The 21,682-nt window shown below is 42.8% G+C and overlaps 1 protein-coding gene across 2 annotated transcripts in view; it reads left to right on the forward strand.

Moving 5' to 3' along the window:
- BRF1 (BRF1 general transcription factor IIIB subunit) overlaps nucleotides 1-21,682 on the forward strand; it is a 1,136,639-nt gene that overhangs the window by 158,307 nt on the left and 956,650 nt on the right. For both annotated transcript variants that reach the window (XM_085626219.1, XM_085626218.1), the window contains exon 2: nucleotides 12,065-12,145. In XM_085626219.1, coding sequence (XP_085482345.1) covers nucleotides 12,065-12,145 — 81 coding nt within the window. The remainder of the gene's footprint in view (nucleotides 1-12,064; nucleotides 12,146-21,682) is intronic.

The following is a 21,682-nucleotide window of genomic DNA, read 5'->3' on the forward strand; positions in this document are numbered from 1 at the left end:
GGCTGGAACATCAGGATAGATCCCTGGTGGTTCAACACCTGGCAGGTTCACTGAACGCCAGGGCGGATGAACTCAGCCACAGGTGCATGATGGATCACAAATGTCGTCTTCGAGGTTGGCGCAAGGTCTCTTTCAGCAGTGGGGAGAGCCTTGATTAGATCTATTCGCCACCGAAGAGAACACGCAATGTCAGCAGTTCTGCGCATTGGAATTTCCAAGACTGCATTTGCTAGGCGAAGCTTTTCGTCACATGTGGAGTTGCGGTCTTCTATATGTCTTTCCGCCTATACCACTTCTGCCCAGAGTGCTGAAGAAGATCAAGCGCGACTGGGCCCAAGTCATCCTTGTGGCTTCGGATTGGGCACGAAGAGTCTGGTATCCCGAGTTATTGCACATGGCCATCGATCCTTCGATCTGACTGCCTCTTCAGGTGGATCTTCTGTCGCAGCAGCAGGGGACGGTCCTCCACCGGAACCTGTCCAGCCTCCACCTCCTTGCGTGGAGATTAAGCGGCAACAGTGGACAGCTTTCGACCTTCCTCCCGAAGTCTGTGATGTTATCTTGGCAGCCAGGCGTCCCTCCACCAAGACGGTATACGCCTGCAGATGGAACAAATTTGTGGCATGATGCACAGAAAAGACTGTGGATACCCTTTCCGCCCCTCTTTCTGAGGTTCTCTTGTTCCTTCTTTCTTTGGCCCAGCAGGGCTCTGCTCTGGACACTCTTAAGGGCTATCTCTCAGCCAATTCAGCTTTCTGATCGGCCTTCTCTTTTCAAGTCCCCTGTTGTAAACCGCTTCCTTAAGGGCATTACTCATCTCTTTCCTCCTGTTCCCTTCGTAAGGCTTCAGTGGGACTTGAACTTGGTTCTTACATATCCCTTTGAGCCACTACATAACTATCCTCTCAGGCTTCTGACTTTAAAAACTGCCTTTCTGGTGGCCATCAGCTCTGCGCAGGAGTGTGAGTGAGCTCCAAGCTCTTTCTTCCAAGCCTCCCTTCCTGGCTCCATCGTCTAGCTCCAAAACGTGCGCTTTCCGTCTATTTGGATCACACCAAATAATTTCTGGTGGATGACCAGCTCTTGTTGGCTACGTGGGCGCCAAGAAAGGTCGGGCCGTGCACAAACGGACCGTCTCCAGTGGGTCGCTTTGTGCATCAAAGCTTGCTATTCTTTGGCTAAGAAGGCGCCTCCAGTGGGATTGCGCACCCATTCCACCAGGACGACGGCAGCTACCACTGCTTTGGGACGGGGGGAGTCCCCCTCAATGTCATCTGTCAGGCAGCTACGTGGGCATCTCTGCACACGATCACCAAACACTACTGTCTGGACAGCCAAGCCGGAGAGATGCTTTCTTTGGCCATTCTGTTCTCCAGGACTTTCTGGTGTGCTCTTAGTTCGCAGACCCACCTCCGGGGTTGGTATTGCTGGGGTATCTATTCTAAGGTAAGGAATCTATAACTTATGGTCTCTTTCAGATGAACAAGTTACTTACCTTTGGTAACGATATATCTGTAAGAGACATATATTAGTTATAGATTCCTTACTGCCCCATTCAATCCACCCCGTTCTGCAAACGGATTTCTAGGGTCAGGGAGTTACTTTCAGGGCCCTTGTTTTTGTGCACCAGTGGTCCGAGTCTTGCATGGCTCTGTGCTTCTGGCGTGGAATGATGTCAGCGCGCAAGGGCGGTGTCTAAGTAGCTACCGCGACATCATCCTGGCGACCACAACCCTAACGACAAACGCGTAGCCAACCAACGCCATCTTTCGACGCGCAGGGGTACTGCTGACAAATTCTCCGGATCCAGTCTGACACCCGGGGGGTAATTCTAAGATAAGGAATCGACAACTAATCTAGGTCTCTTACAGATATATCGTTACTGAAGGTAAGTAAGTTGTTCAATATGTCCTCTTAACCCTAATCCTTTGTGCGATTTCGGTTAAGTTGATGCCCCCCTTAACTGCGGCCTGATACCGTTTCATGAGAAGTCTCTCCAAGTTGGCAGACTTGGCACGATGTCGCACATACACAGTCCTTTTATTTGTTTTGCCCTGTTCAACAGTGTGAGCGGACCCAAGAGCTCGGCCTCACATCCACGGTGCTTATTTTTGTTTCTGACTGTGCAGAGCAAAACGCTGCACCTGAAGGCTCGTTGAAACATTTATTGTAGCTGAAAGTCCGCAGGACCCTGTCGAGGCCCGCTATCCCCCGTGGCTCTCACTTGGTTTGATCTCACTACAACCAGTGGTGCTTCTCCAACATTTGGGATAAATCCTCACCATCTGTTCGGCTCAAAAAAACAGTTTTCAAGCAAGCAAAACTGTTTTCATACCACGAAGACACCATAACGGTGGAAGCACATATCGATGACCCTTAGCACGTAGACCCACAAAGTACAGCAGCATTATTTGGACCTTCCCTTAATAAGATCGGATAAGGTTTTGTCTGTTTTCTACTCTGTGCTTCCGCCACGCCCGAACATTGGTTGTGAACAACATCAGATGCCGCCTTAGCGATGTCCCACGTGCATCAGCCAGGACTTAGCAGGAACGAGAAGAAAAAAATGTAGGGCCTCGTCTTACTTATTAAGTTGAACATTCAGGAACGGTACATGTGCCGTTGTAGCTTGTTTGAGTGGCGTCGACCCAATTAACTGAGTGTTTAATAAAAATAATGCTCTCATACCACTGAAATTGATTTTTACTTGATTGTGTTGGTTGTACAACATTTAATAGTAGAATATTAACTATCCGTTATTTTAGATGTATTTTGGGGGTTGTGATTGCCCTCAAACCTATCCACTTAACAATGGTATTTATTGCAAAATCGTGTGTTTTTTCTAACATCGTAAAGACCGTTCTGAATGTATTGTTGATACCTGAGCTGGTATTTTATGCCGTATTTAACCACAAAGTGGCGATGTTGTAACGTATTTGCGCACAATCCGTTCCAAATGGCTTAGTGTTTTCCCCCAGTGTTTCTGGTTGATGCTGCCTATTTTGCATGTCTGATGCAGAATTACTTGGAAGCTGTTGTGATTGCGCACTGCCTACGCCAGATTGAGATATCTTGGCTGTACTAGAACTTCCCATCCCCTCCGCTCTTCTTTGTAAGCCGCTGTCAGTTGTTTTGTTTTTTTGGTAGGGTCGCTTTTGATGATTTAATTATAAAGGGCGCCTTTTTGTCACAGCATGCTTCGTAAGCAAAGCACATGGCGCGCATGCCTCTGTGAGGTGCAGTGTTTCATCTACAGTAGGGTTTCAACACTGCATGTCTGTTTTAAAAGAAGGAATGGGGTCGTTCTTTGAAACATTTAATTAATGATCCCCTTAACTGCACTTGCATTTATTTATATAATTTGAAATTGCAGTTGTGTTATCTCCAGTCTAAGAAATGGTCTTTTGTTACGGGATCAGATAGCGTTTCCCAGTGGGGGCGCTAATTGGACGAACTACGCTATCGCCCCTTTTATTGATATTTATACCTATGCTGAACCACACCCTGCAATCAAGTACTCCATAAATCATTCCTGTTGAACAGTTAGCAATTCGTTTTAAAAAGATACGCAGTTATTAACTTCTCAACACATTTCGCCGTCCCATTTTTTTATTGCGTTAATATAGAGCACCATTTATGCATAGGCATGCGTGCACGCGCTCACGGTGTATCAAAGGACACAGAGGTTTCAGACTCTTCCTCTTAATATTTAGCAGACCGCCCGTGGATGACTAGCCTGCTAGGCTTTACCACGTAGCTTACAAGATAGACTTTTAATAGTTTCTTTTTTCTTTCAAAAAGATGTCTCCCTAGAAATCAAATGTACCTCGGAGTGTAATGGGCACACACTTTACAATACTCCTAACTTCAGATACCTCATCTTGCGATTCTGCTCAGGCACCAGCCTGGATCTGCAGTAGCATTAGCTCTTTTATGTTGGCAGGAGGAGCCAAAGGCCTCTCACGACTCTGTCCCTCCTCTAACAAGCATTTGCAATGCAACAAGTCTCGCATTGTAAATTACAATGCTTTTTATTTTATCTGTTTTGTTAAATAATACAAATAACTAACACATAAATAACAACAGAAGTAAAAGGGCCTGTCCTAATTGGAGGTTACAACTGAAGACAAGGCTGTACTATGGAGGGACTAACAAGCCCATTAACAAATCGGAAGCCAGCATTTACAAAGGACACAAGCCAATGACAAATATGGGTGGGGAGTGGGCGGGTCTTCAAGTACATACTCGAATACAGCATGCCTTGCAGAACAGCGCATGTGCTGCCCAGGCTCAACCTAAAAATGACAACACAGTGGCTTCTAGGCACCACCCCGGTGTGCTGATGTCGGGTCCTTTTTTCTGTGTCTTTGAATACGGATCTGGAGCTTAGCTCTTTAGATATGTTTTTAACTTCTTTTATTCAGAAATTTCAAACCATGTGCAGATGTGTGGCTCCCAAAGACGACAGTTTAAAGCATGCCATGCATGTCATAAGCATATGTCTGGCATTAACAGCTCCAAGCATGACTCCTGGTCCTGAGACAGACTCCCTGACAAGCCAGCATGCCATTAGGGAATGGAAAACTAAACTCCATGTTGCTGAACACAAGATACTATGTCTGTCCCGCTCCAGTGACAACACCGCTCATGTTCACCATCTTTGGGTAAATTTAAGATGAAGCTGAGAGAAAAGTTGAAGCGAAAACACAAAGTTTAAAGGGTTCTTCAGCCCCTTGATGCTTCTGGTCCCTGGACTTCAGCTTTGAAGTCCAACTCTGATCCGATCCAATCCTGGGGCCAGTTCACCTGGAGTTTTTCGGTGGTTGGCAACTGTGCAGCAGATTGAAGCCTTCCATAAGACCATGCCACAGCTCTTCAAATGGTACTCACCTTTCTTTGCTGGTCCCCCATTAAAAAAACACACTGGCCAGGATGATAAAAAAACGGGCAAGGTGGTAACCTACCTACGCTAGAGGTGCTGCTTCTGGATTCTGGATTCTGTCTCTTGGAAGCCCTCTGGCTTAGACTTTGATGTTCTTCAAGGTCCTGAAAATATTCCCCACAATTACGATGACTGCGAGCAAGGAGAACATTTGCTCCCACCAGTGCTTAATTGGTAAAAGAAGGAGTGTCTGTGCCGGAAGCTCTACTCAGAATCCCACCGCCAGTGCAATTACATTTCGCACACTGAATACCAAGGTTGCTCAGTCTAAAATCATGCCTCCTTAGTCCACTACCAGTCACTCCCTTCCCCTTATTCTCACTCTTTCAGGTCCCTGCCGTCTCCCTTTAGGAGGCTTCTTCTGTCTTTCTCTTTACCCTTAAATAATTAAATAATAATTCCAGATTTGTACAGCGTGCTTTATTACCCCTAAGGGTATCCAGGCGCTGATGGCAGTTGGGGAGATTAAGTGAGCTATTGCCCAGAGTCCCAGGATGTTGACCTGGCGCCGGGGATTGAACCCGTGCTCCAGAGTCTGCAGCTATGGCTGCTACGCCACACCCCTCCGTCCCTTCTTTCCACTTTGTGTGCAGTTCCTTCTCTTGCTCTCGGGGAAGTGTCTGAGGAAAAAGTAAGAGCCAGACCCAAAAAAGAAATGCTGGTGGGCCCCACTAGCAACCACCTTCTCAAATTAAGCACTGGTTCCCATTCATTACACTGATGCCTGGCTGCATCGTGACCTACAAAACACAATTGGCTTTGATACTACACCTAAGACAGACTTTAATTCGCTCTTGTGGGCCAATAATGAAGAAGTGCACTTATTTTGCAGTAGTAGCATTTAGAGCTTCCGAGGTACTAGCTTAGCAGTTGCCTACAGTGGCGATAAAGGCAAATCTTGTAACTGAAATTTTGCAGCTCAAGCCCACCACTTAAGACCCCTTATTGTTTTTCAATAAAGCTTCAGCTGAAACTCTTGAGGCGGCCTGCTCCAAACCGTGCTCGACCCCACTTGTGAGTTGTCTGATAGCATAAGCCTGCCTCTGTTTATCCAGCTTGCCTGATTTAGTATCCTACTCCAGAGATCATCGTAGTTCAGGCTTGTATGAGCAAAGTCAATCCAAACCCATTCCCTCTGCTCCATGAGACAGAGAATCAATGAAATCAGACACTTTTGACAAGAGTTTGTTTTGTCAGCTAGCCTGTCGCTCTGATCCATAAATGCAGTTTCTGTCTTGGGTCGCTACACAGACTCCCTCTGGGACATGGCTAGCTTGAATTTGCCAGCCTTGTCCAAAGGCTTAAGCAGTTAATTTGCACAGACATTGCAGGTTGGGCATTTGGTAGCAAAGTATATTTTGAGGCCTGGACTGGATACCACCAATTGTGTTGCTCTGGTTTCTGTACTCTGTGGTCGTCAGATTCCATGATTGGAGGTTTGGCACTGGGTTTTATGGGGACTTACAAACTTTGTTTATGGACATGCTATTTGACATTGAGTGATTCTTTTGATGAGAAGGCAGATTCTGCTCTAGTATGGCTCACTGACGGCATGACCACGGTTTGGTGTTTAGGGTTGAGCTGCCCTGCCTGCCAATTCCACCAACAGTATCACAATTTCCAAGGCTGTTCGAGCGGCCTTGCCTATTGCTAGAGGTGACCTCCACAACAGACTAAACAGTTAAGCCCTTTGGTGATTCCAGGGCTGGGTGTAGTGGTAGAGGAAAAGGCTACCAACAGATTTGTCCATCACCACTGCCACAAATCCCTTTAGTATCACCTCCATCAGCCATTTGGAGCTGATCCAGGGTCATCTATCCCATTGGCAGTCAATCACATCTGGCCAATGGATCCTTCAGATTTTTTGGCCAGGTAATGCCCTCCCTTTTTGTGCACATTGCATCATGGTCCTCCAGTTTTTGCTCTAGTTTCTGCAGATCAGGCCACTGTTTCATCCCAAGAAGTGATTGTTTCTTGCCAAGGGAGCAACCGAAATAGAAAAAAAAGAGAAAAAAAAAAAGAACTACCTGAGGTGGAGAGGGACCTGGGTTGCTATTCAAGGTACTTTCTTCCTCAGGAAGCATGGGGTTTGAGACGGATCTTGGACCTCAGGATCTCAAATTCATTCCTCAAGAATTAGTTCAAAATGATGACAATCCGGTTCTGCTGTCCTTGGATCCTAAAGAGTGGATGGTCTCCCTAGATCTTTACGATGGGTAGTTCATTTCCTGATCCTACAGACCCACAGGAAGTATCTCCGGTGTGTACTGAAGCAGAACACTTCCAATTCACAACCCTAGCCTTCAACTTTGCATCGGCCCCTGTTTTCTTTCCAAAGGTCATGTCAATAGTGGCGGCCCATCTCTGCATGTTGGGGTTACATGTATTCTTGTATCTTGATGACTTGCTACTGATGATGGGCTCAACTTAGCTAAGTTCAGACCACCTGGGGTAATGTTGTTATTGTCTGACCTGAGATTTTCCATCAAAAAGCCCAAGTCCCATTTTTTAACCTGCTCACCGGCTTCTCTTCATCTGGGCCATTCTTTATACAGTTGCCTTGAGGGCTTTCCCACTACTGTCCTGAGCATTCAGTCTGTGATCTCAATGTTTTAGGTGAGAACTACTGTCCCATTCTAGAGGATTCTGAGACTACTTAGTGTCTTATTACCTTGCAGCCTTTTGCTGGCATATGCAGGCCTTCAATGGACTCTTCAGCTGCAGTTGGTCGATCATTGGGGATGCTTGAGGAACATGATTTGGTTCTGCAGTGAGATGGTCTGAGACAGTAAGTGGTGGAAATCAGATGCAAATATGATGTTTAACAGCTCATTCTCCTCTCTGCCTTCACGAGCGGTCAGTGGGGACTGAAGCATGCACTTCAAGTTTGGGCACTCACTCTTCAGTATGTCCCAACTGCTGGCTAAGATGTTGCAGATGTCTTGGAATTGTTGCTTTATATCGTGATGACTCCAAGGTCTGTTTGGGTGTCATGGTCATTGTCTGTTGTGTTCTCTGGTAACAGTCTTGACCCTGTCTACCACTCCGAGTACAGACATAGGGTACGTCCTTTCTCTGAAGCTTTTAACCATGGTGGTCTGTTCAGTGATAAAGGCCTTCCCAGTGTTGCAGTTGTGTTTTTTTTTTTATTTACAGAGTTTTATATAGCGCGAACCTCAACCGGTATCGGGTATCAGAGCGCTTTGCATAGCCCCAGTTGCGTTACATGAGGACACATCAATTTTTACTAGGCACGGGGAGATTTGAGTGATTTGCCCAGAATCACAGGATGTTCATCATCATTGCCGAGACTCAAACTTAGTTCCCCAGATTAGAGGTCAACCGCCCTAGCAGTTAGGCCAACTCCTCAACAGCTCACCGTAGGGAATTCTCCACTTGAGGGCATACGGATAGCTGCTGAAGGTGTGCAGGAGGCTATAGCCAGCTGTAGGTTTAAGGATCAGGCTGGTGTGTATGGCTTTGTTAATTATTTCAATTTTACCATCAAGATATTCCACCACAGTCCTACTGATTTTGTGGAAACACCTACTGTTGTGGGGATTGGCATTCAGTTTTTTAACAAAATTTGTGGACTTCTCTTCTGTGCCCTTCTGTATGACGAACAAGCCACAATGTATCTGATGTGTCTGAGCCAAAGTTTGACGTGTGTGTGTGTGTGTTTTAGATTAACACATAAATTATGCAAAAAAGAAATAGCGAACTCTGGGTAGTTCTCAAGTTTAGGTGGAAATCGGCTCCTGTATAGAGCACCCTCAACACCAGCAACACTCTAAATGTGCTCACCTCAAAGTCTTTAAGCGTAGGATTAGCACAGTGCCATCCACGCCGAGATAGAAAGTGACAGTCTTTTGCCATTTCTCCAGCAACGTTTTTAGGCATAGGATTAGCACAGTGCCATCCATGCTGAGCTGAAAAATGACAAAAGCCTTTTACCACTCCAGGCACAGTATTACAGCTTTGAATTGGTAAAATACCAACCAAGGTTGGTTTGGTTGATATTATACCAAATTCAAACTACATAGGACATTTTTAGTGTAAGTATAACTGATCAGAGGAAACTGGCACAAAGGCCATGCTGCGTGCTTCTCATAAGATAACCACTCCTCGAAGTGAGCTGCTGCAGACTTTAATGACCATACTCGAATCTTAAACACACATGCAAGATTTGGTTCCCATAGCCCCCCAATAGTCGTTCCTTTGAATGTATTTCCTGGAAACCTAAGAGCTCAGTAGGATTGCCTCCGACAAGCCCCACTCATCCATTGCCAAAAGAAAAGACAGGATTTGCAGTTGGAGAAAGAATGTCAATCGCTTTCTTGAAGACTATCAGTCTTGCTAAAGTGAGAATGGACGTCAGGAGACCTGTTTCCCAGCCCTTTATCTGCAGGTCTCTTGCAAGCTTTTACACTTTTATCTTGGGAAAAGATGGTTCGCTCAAGATTATCATTCTGGAACTCAATGTAAGAGTCCAAGCTGGATCTTGTTTCTCTCGTTCTTCCTTAGCCTAAAATAAATCACCCTGTCAGTCTGAATGTCTTTTCTCTCACCAGATCTCTTTACAGCCAGGCAGTGAAGTAAACTGCTCTCTTGTGATTGCTCTCCTCCAGGAGGTACATTTGTGGAGCCATTTGCGCATTGCTCAAATGATATAATATGCATTCGCTGCTTGAATGGTTGATCACAGACCGACTGTCAACAAGCACTATTTGAACTGCCCCAAATGTACATCTCTGATAGGTGTGGCTTGTTGCTCTCCAGGAGATAACACCTACTAGACTGGGCAGATAAGATCCTGTTTTCTTGCCCCTTTGTCAGTCATTTCCAGAGTTGTCCACAAGTTCACATGTAGTAGCTCTCGTCCGTGATCTCCTTTGATGGCATGTGCCAGATGCATTTCAGCCCTCAAACCTCCTCTTCTGGCTACAGGCAGTGTTTTTTATATGGGTCGTTAAAAGGTAATCCCTTGCACAGAAGTAAATGTCAGTCCACACCCCCCTAAACATGCTTAGATTGAAAGCTTGGTCTTTAAAACTGTAGATTGCCCTAAAAATATGCGGTTTTGATGTTTGGTGTTTTGTTAAGAACAGCAACAAAGCATGTTACCCTCGCTCCCATTTTATAATGGTTTCATTTCCTCTAGTTGGATGACTTTTGAGTTCCAATAATGATAGCTCATACTCCAAACTGAATTTGTCTCCAGGTACTTGAATATTTTGCCATTATTATTAGTTACTTAAGGGCTACTCCGCTTATGAATCTTGGAGGCATGAATAATAAGGCTGCCTTGCCAAGATTTAAGCCTGACCCCCCAAGATCTGTGGGTCGGCTGTCTTTGTAGATATATTTCAATGGTCTTACAGACCTAGAAAGAAATTCCTACAATTATTTTCTCAGTGGTCACATTTTGTAGGGTCTCAAGAAACTTTCTGCTTTGAGTTTGTTCTAGGCATTTTATATATATATTTTGCCATGGCTTCCACTCATCAAATGGGTGACCTTGATGCCACCCGTCTCATTTGAATATGGCTGTCGTCTTTGGATCCATATACCCCCCTCTTCCTGGAGATTCACCCCTCAAGGGAGGAGATGTTAGATTGCCGAATTGTCAAAAGGGACCTGATAGTTCCTGCATTATGAAATGGGACTAACGTCTGGAAGAGTGGCAGGAGCATTATGTTCAGAAGTAATTTATACCCACTCAATTACAATCAGAGTTAGCTTCAGTTCTTCCTAGAGCCATGCGTTCCTTGTTGTCATCTGAAGGACAGCCACATGATTTTGTATGCTCATTTGCCTGGCCCCAGCTCTATGCAGATATCCTACTCTGACACGGTGCAGTGTAGGCTTCAGATGCATGGCTGACAGTATCTGTTAACCAAAACCTTTTGTTTTTACTTAAAATGTAAATATTATGTACATGACCTACTTATAGGAACTTTCAGCCATCTGTCTTCATCCATTGGTCTGTTATTCACATTTTTATTCTTCCCACTGAGGCATACAGTATGGGCCAAAATATGTTTACTTTTAACCAAGGTTTATTTTTGATAATAGCAAGGGCCGGCAGCCCCTTAAAAATTAAGTTTCAGAAAACCATGATACACTAAACAAGCATTGACAAAGCTAAAAAACCTGATTGTCAATACTAATCCTGTTGGCTTTGCAGATGCCTGTTTGCCATTTGCTTCTCCCACTTTCTGTATTGCGATTAGAAAGGGGTGGGCACATGAATGGGTGGAAATTCTTATCAGTAAGTTTTGTATTCCCAGTCCTCACCCCCTCTCCATTTGCATTGATCTTTCTATGTTACTTGTCCTATCATGTTGTAATCCTGCTGGTCGGTAATTGTTAGGAACTGAAAGACGCATCCAAGGGTAAAATAGGATAAGGGGCTATGGACTGAGAAATCCACCTGCCTTGGCCCCACTGCTTTGATACAGTTTCTAGTATTTTACTCTCTGTGGCATTATTCTTATGTGTTATCTGATCTAGTTTATGGTTAGAGATGCTGAGGTTATCACATGGGGGAATACGATTTGTTTATACCATACTTGGCACATGGTCAAAGAGTGCATTCAGCCATATACAAGCTGTGCACTGCTATAATGACTGTATAGTCCAGCATGCTTTCTATGTGTGCAATGGTCAGAAGAATTAGGGAGTTGGATAGGTACAGGAGAGGCTGATGACAGTTGTGTGTTTGAGGAGTAAGGTGCACGCGGTGACATGGGGTGTAGGAGCCTATAGAATGTAAAAGTGTGCTCCTTCTGTAGCAAGGTCTTTGCGTGCTTGAGAAGAGTGGATCTGGTTTCATCTATGTTGCTTGCAATTGGTGCCCTAGGACGGTAAACCATTTATATTCCCTTCGGTTAAAGTATCCAAGGATATTGGATGCAAAGCAGGCCTAAAGAATGGGGGTGGTCAGATTTTCATTGTTGATTAATACGTATCTTTATTTCATTATTCGTGACTACTTCACTGGACAACCTGCAAGCCTTCCTTTCAGATGTTTTTTTAAAACCTATATTGAGATTTGCATAAATAGATCTTTTTGGACTTTTGATCTTTTATTTAAAACGTTTTTTCTCCTTTCTTTTGCAGGTTCAGGCAAAGCACCATCACTGGGAGGAGGATTCCATACAAATTTAGGAAAGGAGTCCCGAGCACTGACACTTCAGAATGGTACTTCAAATTCCTATTTAAATTATTTTTGTTTCTAGAATTGGGTCGTTCATTAATTAACGCAATTCTGATTTCATTGTTTAAAGTCGTGATTTAACAGTTAATGATTGGGAACGGCTTTTATTTTTCTGTGTTAAATGCACCAGTTAATTCTACAAAAGTGTTTTTCTCTGGAAATGTTATTTTAAACATTAGAGCATCACACCTATTCCTTCCTTGAATAGCCCTTCTCAGAGGAATATTGTAAGAGGTGGTTTGTCAGTGACCTCTGGTTTCAGTGTGGGTGTATTCCTTCCTGGCCTTTGATGCGTCTTCTCTTCCCCCAGTTCTGACCCATTTTCACGTTCTCCTTTCCGCTTCCCGCCCACTGTTTTATTTGAATGAAAGCATTGCGTCAGCTGCGTTGTCTTGGTTAGGATAATCGTGTACTGTTCTTTCTCTTGCAGCCGTGGCGGTGCTTAATGGAATAGTACTGTATTATGTCTCCTGAGTCATGTTGCATCATTACATTTTGCTGACTTGCGTTAGGTCTGCCAGCCTTATCCACATGGTGACTCACAAGCTCTTTTCCACACACTGAACTCGATGTCCACCTTTATAACTTTTCTTGTTTTGGAACCTGGAGCCGTGCAATTTTTTTAATGGGTTTTAATCGGAACAAATGCAGAACTCAAATTCAGAGCTGTTTAAGCCTAAGATTTTCTGAATGTAACATGCTTACATTTGAATTAGAGCTGTGTTTTAAATTGCTTATGAAGCTAAGAAAGGCCACCCAGTCAATGACAGTAACAGTTCAATTGTGGAAGCTATTGTGCGTTTATTAGGGTATGGTTCTTGCTTTGAACTGGTGGGGGCACACACCTGTTGCTCCCCTGGGATACTGTTAGTAATATGGCTCCAGTTGCCTATTATGCAAGAATGCATGCCACCTTTAGGGAAGTGGAACTCTGGCTGTGAAAGTATTTCAGCTCTCCTGAAAAGTGCAAATATGCCCTCTTTCATACAGAGCTTGGAATTCAAAGGTAAAAAATGGGTTTGATTCTGCTCAGTTATCTGAACGCTCAAAGGAAAGCAATGACCGAGTTGATAAACCTCTTTCTTGAAAGCCTCGGGGAACTTTTTTAGACCATCCGTGCAATGAACTTGTAATTACTGGCGATTTCAATATCAGAGGTCTGTCGGCGACCACCGTAGGAGTCTCCAGATAAAGTGGAGGATCTGCAATCAATGGCTTTATGAATCTTCACAATCTAGCATCTGCTGAGTCTTAAGCGAGAAATAAGGAGTAGGTATCCCCCCCCTCCCCCCCCCCCTTCCCCCAACCTGTAAAAATATATCCTCCATAGACTACATCCTCCTGTCTGAAGGCTTAGTTGGCTGCTCGGCTGAATCATTTTGAAAATCAGTCAGACCGGAAAGTGACCACAATCCATTGAAGTGCACTCTGAAACTTGCAGTCCAACTTGCAGAAAAAATCATCAAGGTGAGCACCTCCTCTAAGGAAGAGATATTGAAATTAGTAAGAAGAATTAAATAGCAGTCTGTTCATAGACCTATGGTCTGCACCTGGTTAGATGCTCTAGAGCTTACCAATGCATCCAGAATACGCTCTACAGGAGTGGGGAAGGTACATGGAGGATTTACGAAAGCATTTACTGGAACAGGAGTACAACACCAAATTCCAACAGGTGGCACAGAAATTAGTGAGGCCTAGTAATTTTTGCAAGGCAATCATCCTTTCCAAAAGATACCTTTTCAAAGCTCAGGGTGTGCATCGACTCAATCCATCAAAATCTTCAGCTGCTGCAGTAAAACTGGTCAGAAAGTCACACAAAAGAACAGTTTGGGAGCATCAGAAGGAGAAACAGTACAAAGAATGGCCCCCCGTCTTCCAGCTATTAAAAGACTCTAATCGGGCTCGCTTTTGGGCCTATATTAACAAATCAAAAAATAGCAATGCATTCAGGGAGAAGGGAGTCTCTGAAGCAGCATGGGTATGGCAAATTGTTGAACTGTACGTGGATCATTTTGTCAACATACGAGGGGTTGGTCAGTTCGTAGCCACAACCCCGACTAGTTAGACAGATCCAGGGGAAATTGAACCAAGACCACAATATCAAACTAACCTGTTCAATGGGCAGGAACACCTTGAGGAGGAGAGCCAGATGATGTTGGGTAGTTGAACAAACTAGCAGAAGGTGGCAAAAGTATTAAAACAGCTGAAATCAGACTGAGCCCCAGGCCCTAACGGCCTTCCAGCTGGCCTTTTTAAGGATGCCCAACGAAGTTGGGCCAGCGTGCTGTCTGTCCTTTAAAGCATTCTTTTCAAAACGCTGTTATCCCTGAGGTCTGGAAAGGATCCATTTTATGCCCCATATTTAAGTGTGGAGACGGAACGCTAGCTGCAACCTATAGATTAGTCGCCTTACTTGACATTGAGGCAAAAGCATATGCCCGAATTTTACTAGACAATTTAGAAGCATGGATAGACCAGGAATACATTCTGCCATTTATTTTCAATCAGGATTTAGGACTCGGTCATTTACTGTAGATAATATTCAAGCTTTATCAGTCCCCTGGTATCGCCGCCTACAGAGGTACAGTTCACATCTTTTGTGCTGCTTTATAAACTATAGTCCAGATTTTGACAGGGTGGATGGGGCCACCCTCTGGAGGAAGCTCAATGCCTGGGGCATACCAACAAACCTTTTAAGAGCCATCATTTCTCTACATACTGAGACATGGGTCCGGGTGAAAACTGGTCCATCCATGCTTACACGAAAAACAGATACAAACAGAGGGCTAAAACAGGTCTGCGTTCAGGCTGCTATACTGTTCAACTTGCACACTGCTGATATAGGGAAGGTACTGGATACCTGTAGTTTGGTCTCCCCAAAGCTAAGTTCCGTCTCTCTGCAAATAATTCAATACGCTGATGACATAGTGGTCATTGATCACACTAAATTGGGCCTGCAAAAGTCACTGGACACCTTAAGCAAATTTAATATAGCCAATGATCTGCAGGTGAACCAGGTCAAAACTAACGTTTTGATATTTGACAGCTGTCGACTTAAGAAGACGGCTACTTGGCTTTTGGATGGCAAAACCATCTCTACTGCGAGAGATTACAAGTATGTGGGCGTGTGGTTTAGTAAAAGCGGCTCTGCTGTCGCCCAATCAAATAATCTTAAAAAGAAGGCAGCAGCTATTACCTACGGGATTGGGCAATTAAACCGCGTTCTAAGCAGTGCCTCTGTGACCCCTATTTTAAAGGTAATGAAAGCAGCATTAACCCGAGTCCTGCAGTAGGTCACTTTGCTTATCACAGTGTACTGGATGCTTCCTGAGAACTATGTCATAGTGCTGCAGATCAAAGCTTATAAATTCTCCCTACTTCCACGGACAAAGTAATTTCACAGTCATGCGCACATACACTCATCATACGCTGGTGGGGCACATTACAACAACATTCATTCTATTACCCTATCCGTACTGAATATATGAGAGAACTCTTTAATCAATCTGCACCTAATTTGAGGTCAATGCAACCAAATTGAATTATCTTGAGTCTTGATAAAAACAATTAAACACATCTGAGATCTCAATAACATGACAAAGAAATAACCACCCGACACTGTAATTCAAACAAGAATGATTTATCTAAATTAATTCATATGAAAAGCCATTCAATTTGCAAGATCATTATTCTCATATTTACCTATTCTGGCTAAATGTTGTTTCCTAAGTCAGGACACGTCTCTCGGCAAAGAATTAAAGTCTCTCAAGCTGTCATGTAGAGTCACCCTCTCTCAGTCAGCATCGATCCTCTTGAGCATAAGTTTAGGAAGAAGTAGCCACAGACCCGCTCTAGTCTAGTAATATTTATACTAAAATTTACATACTAAAAGTTACAAACAAACTCTAAAACGTCCGTTAAGCAGGAAAGGATGTCATCTTGCAACATTAGAAGAATCTCCGCTCTTGGATATCTCGAAATTCAAAACAAGGAAATAGGAAGTCCAAAACTAATTCGTAACATCCACGGATGTCTTTCTCCAGAATTGTATCACTCGCAGTGAAGCCACCACAAGTTTATCAAAAATGTTCATTTGTGACAAATGTTCTCTACCAAGGATAACTGGCGGTCATCCCAGAGTTGTCATCTTTTTTCATAGCTTTTTAGTTCAGGCAGAGGCCGAGGTCACAATCAGCGAGGCCTCTCTTCAAATTTCATCTACTCGAATGCAGGCTGTAAATGACAGCCATTTTCTTAACAGGCCACAACGGACAACTTAATTAAAAAGAAACACAAAACAACGTTACTACATTGTATTGATTATACAGTGTTAATTCCCACTAATACCCTTATGTGTATGTATTTATCTAGCCATTTGCGACATAATAAAGCATTAAAGCATATTAATTTAAAGCGCAATCACATAACAAATATCACATAAGCCACACTTATTTAATTTAATTCATTTGCTCACCAACTTAGTTCACTTATTAATTTAGCCATGCAATTGCATTCCCACGTATAGTTCTTTCATTAGTAAGGTTGGTTAATAAAAAAAACTCAACAAAACTTAGTACTTAATAATTAATCATTAGTAATTTTAATTATGACATACAAAAATATAAACTGATGTTTGGGTTTAAGTAGAAAACCCTGCTCCAGCAATCCCCCCTTTGGTGATATATCATCACCACAAAAATCCAACCCAAAAAATTTAGTTCCCCTTTTTTAGGAAAAATTCAAATGTCTTTTTGTTCTTTCATTAAACTCCAGTTTCTCTTTCATCATCTCTTTTTGTTTCCAAGTACATGCTCTCCCTAAATTCTTCCAATCATATTTCTTGTAGGTCTCTTTTTGACCTCTTTCGTCTCTTTTCAACATTTTCTTTTATTATTTTCTTTTTATTCCTCCTATATCTACAACATAAACATCCTAATCTAAGAATCAATAAAGTAACAATCACACATGTCAATGGAAATAATATCTTACCAAAAATGGTACTACCTATCTTAGCTATAAAATTCTTAACAGCAATCATCTTATTAGTCATTTTAGTCCAGATACTTTCAGCTTCCAGTGGTACTAATTCTTCATACAAATCAGTAATATTTTTGATATAAACTTTTAGATCTTTGCTTTCATCAGGAATGTAAGTGCAACAATGTTGAACTTTCAGCATTCCACAGACTCCACCCTCTTTTGCCAATAGAATATCAAGGGCAAGTCGATTTTGCATAGACATAGCGCGTAAGGCAACCATCTCTGTATTCACCAATAGAAACCCTCCAGCGGTGCTTGTCGATAAGCGATCCACCACTGTTGACAGCTTCCGAATTCCATATGCATTTAATGAAATTCCCACTGCTGGTATCAAAACTCCGAAAATATCTCCTACAATTTCTGTCCAAGTTTCTCTTTTAAAACGTGTTAGTAAATTAATTTGTTCTGCATCTTCTATTCTATCCACATGGAAAATCTTTGGAAAGACCAGGCCAACATAACATGTGCCATACCAATGGTCAGGCAACCTATAATAAGCTTTATTCCCACAAATATAATACACTCCCGGGAAAACTGGATCCTCTCCTCCTTTAAATCCCCATCCTGTTGCAATAAAGTATGTATCATGGCACTCACTAGTCCCCACAAAATAATAATCATATTGGGATTTTCTTCTGGTAATGCATAATTTACCCTTCTGTGGTGCATCTAAAGCCAAAGTTGGACTGGCCCCATTCTTCAACTCCTTTCCCATCTCAATGTCCCACATTGTCTCACTCATTTTATATCCTCCTGCCTTTTCATGCATACCCATTCTCCTTTTCTCTACCATGTCTAGAAAAGCTTCTTCTTATTTCTTCAAACTACATGTTAAATTGTTTCTAAAAATGTAATCTAATGTTAATTCTTCTGTTTCAATAAAAATTTCACCTAAAATGTTAGCTTCTTTAGCAGGATTCAGTTTTTTATTCATAGGCAATTGCCCAAAAATGTTATCCTTATTAGACATATCATAATCTATTTTCCCTAATAAATGAAAAATACTAATCAACACACTACATGAAATTCCATACGTAGCTGGGAGATGATAAGTAACTCCCTCTATAACGGATGCAGGTAACTGCATACAGACGTAGCAATCCCTTACCTCCATTGTCTTTACATATTCATACAATAATTTTGAAAAAACATTGCTAGAAAAATCATTAATTGACCTATCCTTGTGTACGTATATATTACTAATTCTAGTTGGTACTACTTTCTGCAAACTCTTCCCTATGTTAGTCATATTCTCAGTATGTATTCCCAAAGTCTCTACTGTAACTCTAAAAGTAACTAATAAAGCAAGCACACTCCATAGTAGCATCAATAGTCCTGTACAGCAGCAGCACATTCTGCACCATCTTTTCAGGAAGGTACATCTACTTTGATTATTTTCTGTCTTAGCCATCTTATTACTTTGACTGTGTCTTTTGACTTAGCCTCTACTACTCCACTACTGAACCCCTAGGACAGCAAACATCCACTAGATCGTTACAATCTGTTAATTTTTTTTTTAGATTTCTTCTTCTTCACTCTTCTCCAAGTGACCCCTTCAGTTCACTCAATTTGGATTTTCATCACTTTTCACTCCTTCTTCATCAACATCAAATTGTAACAGATCCTGAACATCTGTCTCTTCTCCAATGTCAGACAAGATAACTTTCAGGATTCCAACAGTTTTCTCCTCCTCAACCACTTTCAGTAAGGTCCCCTCTGGATTTCCTTGACCCTCTGCCTCGGCCTCTTCTTCTTCTTCAGACAGTGCCACATACGTCCATTCTGGTGACCTATACTTCTGGTTGGGCTTTCTGATTCTCTTGATCTCCTCTGGTTCCTTTGGTTCTTTTCGTTCTTCTTCTTTCGCTTGATTTTGGCTTGACACCTCGTTCACCTGTTCAGCTTTTGATGAGTTAACTCGTGTTAGTCGATATCTCAGCCTCTTTATCTTGTTAGGCCCAAGATCTCCTTTTACATTTCTTTTCTGTTTTACTTCTTTATTTTTCCTTTCTCCAATCCAAGTCCTCTTTCTCAGAACTCGACCTTCTGGTATCTCATTCCCACTCTCATCCGATTCTGTCTCATTTGCCTCTTGTTCATCAACAATTCTCTCTTTTTCCACAATCTTCTTCTCCACCAATTGAGATTTCCCTACTACTGCCCCTCCTCGGGTCTCCGACACGCAATCTTCTTGCTGTCTATTTGTCCCTTCACCTAGCTCATCATGAATGTTCCCTACATCTCCTCGGGGTTCTTCCGCAATCTGTCCCTCTCTATCTTCTTCTGACCCTACTTCTTCAAGAATTATCTCAGATGGATTTCTCTCAACTTCCTCATTTGACTCAGGTATAGTCTCTGTGGAATCGTTCTTTTCTTTTCTTTCTTTCTCTTTATCTTTTCCACTGCTAGTTAGAACTTCAGGCACTTTTCCAGAATCTGAACTCTTCTGAGGTTCGCAATGTTCCTCTTGAAACTTCTTCCGGTAAGAAAAAAGAATCTCCTGACTCTCTTTCTGACTCTCTTTCCCCCCCGTTCAGGATTCTTTTTTCTTCTCACTGTTTCAGTGTCTGCATCATCACTGGAATCCGACTCTTCAAAGTATTCTTTCCCAGTCCCATCCTTTGGATTTGGAACTCTGAGTATGGCTTGCATGGATCCAGTTCTTCACTCCAGCACACTTTACAGCAGTCGTCGTAGTCAGAATGACTTGTCTTGGCCTTCCCCACCTTGGAACCAAGCAATTTCTTCTTCTGTGCACTTTTATTCTTACCCAGTCCCCTGGGCTCAGATCATGGGCTGCCTTCTTTTCAAGTGTGGTGGCGTCTTCTCCAACCTGGTGAAACACAGAATGAACTGCGTCAGCCAGGCCTTTACAGTAATCCAAAATCATGTCATCAGTTATAGTCATCAGCTTGTTGACAGGCACGAATGCATGTCTCATTGCACGTCCCATTATTATTTCATTTGGACTCAACCCCGTAGTTCTGTCTGGAGTAGACCTAATAGTCATCAGCACTAGAGGCAAGACATCAGGCCATTTCATTCCAGTGGCTAAACACATCTTGCCAATTCTGTTTTTGATTGTACCATTCATCTGTTCAACAACGCCAGAAGCCTCTGGTCGGTATGCACAATGTAGCTTCTGCGGTATACTCAATGCTTCACAAATTAAACTCATGAGTTCATTATAGAAGTGTCCTCCTCTATCTGACTCAATTGTCATTGGGAACCCGTACCTAGGAATCAACTCTCTTAACAGCAACTTGGCCACTGTTATTCCATCATTTCTCCTAGTTGGATATGCTTCCACCCACCTTGAGAACAAACAGACTACCACTAGAACATACCTCAATCTATTGACTTGGGGCATTTCAATGAAATCTATTTGCATTCTGGTAAAAGGACCTCCTTCCCTGCCTATTGTTCCTAGGCTCACCACTGTTTTCTTTTCAGGATTGAATTGCTGACAAATCAAACATCTTTGACAGATGCTCTCTGCTATCAGCCTGAACTTTGCATTGTACCAGGTCTGCTTAAAGGATCTAATCATAGCATCCCTCCCCAGGTGTCCCTGGCCCTGATACATTCTTGCCATTGTTGACAACATAGCATTTGGCATGACTGGTCTTCCATCCCTATAGATCCATACATGATCCTTTTCTCTTGGTGCACAACCTGCCTTGATCCAATCTTTCATTTCCTCATCTCCTGCTTTATCCTGCAACTGCCTCACCTCCTCCCATGTTTCCATTACATTAGTAAACATCACAGAACAAAAAGACATTTCTTTCTCTTTTCCCCTGTTAATGGAATGATTGTTCCTTGCACAATATGTCATTTGCAAACCTATTTCCAAGAGTAACAAAATCATCACCCTGTCCATGAGCAGCACATTTTACAACTGCTAACTCCTTAGGCAGCTGTATCGCCTCAAGCAATTTCCCAATCACTTCAGCATTCTTTATAGGAGTTCCACTTGAGGTCAGGAAACCTCTCTGTAGCCAAAGCTGGCCAAAATCATGAACAACTCCGAATCCGTACTGACTATCGGTCATTAAAGTCACTCTCACATTTCTTCCAATCTTGCAAGCTTTTCAGTGCCACCAATTCCGCTAGCTGAGCAGATTTAACTCCTTTCAAAGGTGAAGCTTCCATAACTTCTGAAACTTTACACACCGCGTATGCAGCACTCAGCACACCTTCTTCTGTTCTCAGACATGATCCATCCACAAACACATGATCACTCTCAGGCAGTGGCAGATCCCTTATGTCTGGTCTCGGTTTTGTACAGTAATCAAGCACATCCAAGCAATCATGATCAACATCATCTCTCACACTCACATTTTCAGCATCTGGCAACAGTGTTGCTGGATTCACATTCACACATCTCTCAAGAGTCACATTTGATGCTCCCAGAATGATTTTCTCATATTTAGTCAGCCGACTATATGACATATATTGAGTTCTGCTTCTTGTCAAAA

This window comes from Triturus cristatus, chromosome 9 (assembly GCF_964204655.1).
Source record: "Triturus cristatus chromosome 9, aTriCri1.1, whole genome shotgun sequence".
Taxonomy (NCBI): domain Eukaryota; kingdom Metazoa; phylum Chordata; class Amphibia; order Caudata; family Salamandridae; genus Triturus; species Triturus cristatus.